We start from the raw sequence: 6,611 nt of genomic DNA, 5'->3' as shown, positions 1-6,611 counted from the left end.
AGGAATTTACCTGTAAAAATACAGCTCCGTTCAGCTAAACCTGCTACTAGTTTTTTACAGGTTACGTAACAAGGTTTCAGACTGGGTTTTTAGTGGTACAAATGTACTTTTCTTTTTACCTCCTACCCCTTTCAAATATACAAAAAAGGTGGACCTTGCCGCTTTTTCAAACCAACCTTGTAACTGCATGTGCCTTACGCACATGGGCGAGTCAGTGCCACATTCATTTTTGCACCCCAAATAAGTTATCCTGCAAATCTATGCCATCGTGGCATGTTAGAAATGCCCTCTTTCTGCTCATCATAAATGCAATGTTTGGTGACCTTATCAATGAACGAGCAGGCTGATTTCTTCCACTCCTGTCGATAAAGTAAATGTTATTAATAGCCATACCAATGTTTGAGCTACTTAATAAATGAGTGATGTGTCAAAACACCTGGGTCAAATTGACAGAAAAGTGGTTTTAATGGTTGATGCAGCATGATCATGTTGATGTGGTAGAGTAAAGTAACATTAGTACAATGTTGACTCAACCAATGTTTGCAAGCAAGATGGAAAGTCCAGAATACATAAATAGCTTTTATATATTCTTGATAAAACAGATATGTATGAAAATAACGTTAAAAAAGGTGACGTTCTGTACTGTCGTCTCGTATTCATAATTTGATCTCAAATTCAAAATGCTGAAGTACACAGTTTAATGTAAAAATTTAGCTTCAGTGGTTAAGGTAAGGGTTACCTTTTGGGATGGGTTAAAACAAACCAATATTACAAAACAATTGCCTTACCACTGGGATTGAACCTGCAGTCCTCTGACCTGTAGATCCTTGTTTAAGCCCGTCATCAACCCCATCCCAAAAGTCCTAGCTCATTGTGAACCTACTAGGCATATAGGCTCTCGCGTTTCCCCTAGTAGATGGTAGGAAATGGCCATGGAAATAAAATTCCACCACATGCCATAATTTCACAATTTCAAATATGCCTAAATTCGCCGTAATCCACTAGAGTTTGGCCTGGATGCTGTTACGAATGGAACAGTCATCATACAATATCATACGAATTGGAGGATTTATAGTATAATATGTCTTGCTCTGAGGCCAGGCTGCTTGTTGTGTTAGCATTTGTGGCTAACTATAGCAGCTTGCAGGTTATGTGTAGTAACGTAGCAGGTTAGGTGAACTAATGTAGCAGGTTAGATTAGCAGGTTAGGCGACTATGGTTAAGGTTGGGGATGGGGAAGGATTAGCTAACATGCTAAGTATTTGCAAAACACTTGTGGTTAGCTAAAGTTGCTAACTTGCTAAAATGCTAAAGTTGTCCTGGAAACAATTCAAACATGCATGTTGAAACTGCTGATTGCCCCTTTAAGTAACCAGACCATTCAAATACTACACTTTTGAGGGGAGGACAGCTCATGTTTTTCCAAGTGTTTGATACCATTCCATTGACTCCATTCCAGCCATTATTATGAGCCATCCTCCATTCAGTAGCCACTGGTAGGCACTAGCTACACTGCCTTCAGAAAGTTCATGCCCCTTGAATCCTTCTAAAACATGTGTTACAGCCCACATTTAAAATATATTGAATTTAGATAATGTCAAATCAAATGTTATTGGTCACATACACATGGCTAGCAGATGTTAATGCGAGTGTAGCAAAATGCTTGTGCTTCTAGTTCCGACAATGCAGTAATTACTAACAAGTAATCCAACAAATTCACAACGACTACCTTACACAGCGTTCTGCCCCTGAACAAGGCAGTTAACCCACTGTTCCTAGGCCGTCATTGAAAATAAGAATTTGTTCTTAACTGACTTGTCTAGTTAAATAAAGGTTTAAAAAAATGTAACGGGATGAATAGAATATGTACATATAAATATATGGATGAGCGATGGCTGTGCAGCACAGGCAGTAGACGGTATAGAATACAGTATATACATATGAGATGATTAATGTAGGATATGTCGACATTCTTAAAGTGACTAGTGATACCTTCATTAAAAGTATTAAAATGTCAGGAGATTTGTCTGTATGTTGGCAGCAGCCACTCTGGCAGTGTTGGCAGATTTGTCTGTATGTTGGCAGCAGCCACTCTGTCAGTGATGGCACATTTGTATGTATGTTGGCACCAGCCACTCTGGCAGTGATGGCAGATTTGTCTGTATGTTGGCAGCAGCCACTCTGTCAGTGATGGCAGATTTGTCTGTATGTTGGCACCAGCCACTCTGGCAGTGATGGCAGATTTGTCTGTATGTTGGCAGCAGCCACTCTGGCAGTGATGGCAGATTTGTCTGTATGTTGGCAGCAGCCACTCTGGCAGTGATGGCAGATTTGTCTGTATGTTGGCAGCAGCCACTCTGGCAGTGATGGCAGATTTGTCTGTATGTTGGCAGCAGCCACTCTGTCAGTGATGGCAGATTTTCTGGGCTAACAATGTAAGAAATACAAAAAAAATTACTGCAGTTTCCTAAGGAGCTGAAGCGAGGCGACCATCTTACTGTTGATGTCGAATTATGTTTTTACAAATTAAACTTTTAAAGCTGAAATGTTTTGTGTCAAGTTTTCAATCCCTTTGTTATTGCAAGCTTAAATAATAAGTTCAGGAGTAAAAATGTGTTTAAGTCACATAAGTTGCATGAACTCACTGTGTGCAATAATAAGTCTGATATTTTAAAAAATCCACTGATCAATAAAATATACCACACCCTTTTAAAGTGAAATAAAAATCTGGAAATGTATTAACAAATGTATGACTGTATTAGATAAGACTGTATAGACATCAGTTTATTCTGGATCAGTAATCATTGGTTGCATCATTTTGTAAAAAAATGTTTATTGTATTTTCATTTCTCAAAATAACAAAAATGGCATTACATGCATGCTCAACAAATATAAACTTACAAATCAAGCAAGACTTGAGACATGAGATCCGCATAAAACCATCATGATCCGTTAACCGGTGAGTCTTCATCCATATCATCGTCCTCAGACTCATCTTCCTCAGACTCTTGTTTTTCACCCTCCTCCCCCTCTTCTTTCTCCTCCACTTCTTCCTTTTCTACCTCCTTGACATCTACTTCCTCCACCTTTCCCTGTACCTCATCCACCTTTCCCTGTACCTCCTCCACCACATCCTCTTCCATCTCCTCCACTCCATTTCCTTCCTCTGTCTGTATCTCTCGTTGCATATGTACAACCCCGTTCTCCTCCTCTTCCTCTTCCACCTCCACCATTTCCGGGGGGACTGCAACAAGAGAAATAAAGTCCGGAACCAGTCAAAGAACCATATATGCAAACCCCTCTGCCCCATAATGCTGTTTACTTTGTCCAGCGATGGCTCATTTAAATACTCAGACAACGCAGGACATGACAGACACACAGTGCATGCCTTGGACATGCCACATGGAGAAGATCTAGTCGCCTGTACACACCTTGTCTGACCTCCCGTCCGGGGATCTGACCAGCCTGCAGCATCCCCTTCAACCTCTCCACCTCGGCCAGAGACGAGGCGTTAGCTATTGCATTCTGGGTAGGGCACAGAACAAATGTATTAGTTCATACATACAGAACCATTACATTAGATGGGCATTTCGGTTGTGATGAACAGACTCTTTTTGAAAGAACCATTAGAGTAGATTGCCAGTCCCGTTACATTCATTTGTTTAGCAGACCATAAATTGACCATTAAAATGGTGAACATTACATCAGGTCAATGGAATAGTGGTATAGAAACTGAGCTGTCCACGCCATAGTGTGTCACTGTCTGAAAACAATGACGTAGGTCTAATCCATGTGTTGCAATGAGTTTGAACACACAATCTGTGGAATGAAAGCTCGCCAAAAGGAACAAACTACACAGCGAGTGTACATTGTCTGGCGCTAAATAAAATGTATAAATAAATTATGAAGTGCCTTGATCGCTTCCACGTCAGCGGGAGACGGTCCCATCTTCTTCTTCTCAGGCTGCTGCACGGCAGCTCCGGGGGTGAACCTGAGAACACACACCAGCAGAGTTAGAGAGAACATGGAGGGGATGGGTGCTTCTCTAGCCTCTCAACCAGTGTAGTATCTCAGGTGTAGTATCTTTTCTTATTGAGTCAAATAAACTGATACGACAGGAAATGCCATTGAGACGGCGCTCCTAAGAAACACTGTTGCATGGGGGGTGTTCACAGTAGTTGGGTCAACACATATTTAGATACTCCAGTTGCTACGCAACACCCCATCTACAAGAGTGATCGGTGGTGCAGATAGTCCAATTCTAGAGTGTTCCGGTGATTGTCCGACACCCCCACCAGCCAGTGTCCAGTGATTCTAAGGAGCTGCCGTCCGACAGGGACTTTCATCTTACGTTTTGGTCCGCTTGGCAATATCCTTTGCAAGCTGAGCACCTCGTTTGCCCTTGAACATTTTCTCCGCCTCCTGACGCTCCTATGGTAATACATCACAGTTAAAGTGAGAGCTTTTCCAATCAGACAACGACACCTTCACGAGAAGGATGGACAGAGGTTTGGGAAAAACATACAAATACAGCACTCTCTGTATGGAAGACAGAGCTCTCCTATACATTTCCTTCTATTCTGAAGGCTTCTTTATCATTGCACTGCAAAGATGAAAAACTAGGGCCTTCGTAGGCCAAGTCCAACGGTATGTGATCGTTTGCCCTCACTAAAGGCCTACATCATTACAAAAAACAACATTGTTTCATACAACCTGACCTGTGTTATAGACGACCACCCTTTGGACCTGGTAATGACAACGCTTTTCTATATTTAGTTTCTGAACGATGGCATGCACTTACCTTTAACTTGACTTTCTGGAAGTCAAGCACGTGAATCTGGGGAATTTTGTTGATGACATAGAGCCTGTAGTGTTTCTTGTTGGTCACTGGATTCCTTAGGAGACTGATGTCATAAAATCAGAGATTACGATATTGACTCACAAAACACAGGATTTAGGTGCACAAATATAGCAACTCATCTTGTCCTGCAATTTACAGTGAAATTGATGCATGAATCTGACTTAACTAGGTGTTGTAGTAGAGGCAAGTATTGATCATGAGATACCTGAGAAGGGTCAATGTCTTCACTGAGGCTAGCGGATCCAAATCACCCTGGAGGTAAAAGCACATTTAAAAACATGCCAACACATTAAAAACAAATCGATGGTTCAACCGCTGTAATTGAACACAGGAGCACACTCATGTCACAAATACTGCTAAATAACAGCACGTCATATTTTTCCAATCAACAACATGCATAAGTAAAATGCTCCCAATCAGTAATTATTTTAAAAGATCTGATCAGATAAGGCCTTGACCGATTCACTGATGGGATGTGTGATAACTCACCAATTCCTGGATGTTGTTGCTTGTGAGGATCAGCTCCCTCATACTCGGCAATGCCTGTTCAAGGTTTTCACCAACACGACTGTGGGGAGCACACAAAACACAGTGATAGCTAGCTAGGAAGCTAACCTTAAAACTAATTCTAGCAATCCTAGACAACACAATTGCTGCGAAAGTTACCATATTCTGTTGTTGTTCATGAGCAACGTTTTGAGCCTCTTGAGCAAAGGGAAGCCGTCCAGTTTTCTGATTTCATTGTCAGAGAAATCGATGGTATCAAACTGGTCAAGTGTAGCCCCAAGGTTTTCAAGTACAGGAATTTTGTAACCTAAATGAGGGCAGAGCATACCAGCATAAGGTTAGCCAGATAGTTTTGGTGGTGTAGCTAGCAGTTAGCAATCACTATCCATCAGTTATTACAGTGCGAAGGCCTAGCCAACCAGAGTTAGCTTTTCTAGCTAGCTAGCATGAAATGCGCAGGTTTATTTACCTCGCAGATCCAGCTCTCTGTCGCGCACGGGGTTTGTGTATTGAGCAGCCTGCTCAATTAGCTCTGCCGATAATTTTACCATATCGACGGCTAACTGGGAAAGCAAAAAATGTTAATAAGCGGGTTTCTTGATTTAAAAAAAAATCCAGTCCTTACAACGCTTTTTCAACACGCTGCCGCCCGGAAGTAAGTCTACTCCCACAATGCAACTCGGTGTAAACTAATAACTGGTCAAATTTCATCGAGCGCGCTCTAGCGCTGAGATCTTAATAGGTTCAATAAGTGCGTCTGATGATGACTGATTATCATTCAAAGACAACTGTCAGGATCTCACGGGGGTGACTATGTATTTGTCTAGAAGCTTTCCAGAACCTTATTCACTTGATAAGGGTTTCACCAGACCGAGATAGCTGCACATCTCTATTGCCTTAATCCCGACCCTTACCCTAAACATTTAAAATGTCATCTTTAATGGGGCAGGGATGTCCCAAGGATCCCGGATCTTCTTGTGACTTTCTGGCGGACTAGATGCTTTCCGGCTTATTGCTGCCACCCACAGGTCAGTTTAGGTGTTATCCAACTGGTATGATCAGAGAGGAAGAGGCGAGATGATAATTGAGATTGCACGGTCAAACTACATCTCTTCATTTAGTTGAATTTTAGTAATTTAGCAGATGCTCTTATCCAGAGCAATTTACAGTAATGAGTACCTATATTTTCATATTGCTTCCTACTGGCCCCCCCATGGGAATCAAACCCACAACCCAGGTGTTG

The 6,611-nt window shown here is 41.7% G+C and overlaps 1 protein-coding gene across 2 annotated transcripts; it reads right to left on the bottom strand.

Annotated features, from left to right (window-relative positions):
* Nucleotides 1-2,816: 2,816 nt before the first annotated feature.
* On the bottom strand, nt 2,817-6,363 carry LOC110506910 (U2 small nuclear ribonucleoprotein A'). Of its 2 annotated transcripts, XM_036981275.2 has the most exons (9): nt 5,838-6,363; nt 5,528-5,675; nt 5,351-5,429; nt 5,067-5,113; nt 4,802-4,904; nt 4,352-4,431; nt 3,913-3,991; nt 3,432-3,525; nt 2,817-3,244 (listed from the first exon to the last, which is right to left on the bottom strand). In XM_036981275.2, the coding sequence occupies exons 1-9, from the start codon at nt 5,917-5,919 to the stop codon at nt 2,943-2,945; spliced, it is 1,014 nt and encodes a 337-aa protein (XP_036837170.2). In that variant the 5' UTR covers nt 5,920-6,363; the 3' UTR covers nt 2,817-2,942. The 2 variants fall into 2 exon arrangements, 1 of the variants encoding a protein (XP_036837170.2); XR_016492335.1 differs by lacking the exon at nt 4,352-4,431.
* Between the last annotated feature and the right edge of the window lie 248 nt (nt 6,364-6,611).

The sequence above is a fragment of the Oncorhynchus mykiss genome, chromosome 26 (genome assembly GCF_057628025.1).
Source record: "Oncorhynchus mykiss isolate SJ-2025 chromosome 26, ASM5762802v1, whole genome shotgun sequence".
Classification (NCBI taxonomy): Eukaryota; Metazoa; Chordata; class Actinopteri; order Salmoniformes; family Salmonidae; genus Oncorhynchus; species Oncorhynchus mykiss.
The sequence above is the reverse complement of the archived record's forward strand: the minus strand, read 5'-3'. Positions and strand labels throughout refer to the sequence as shown.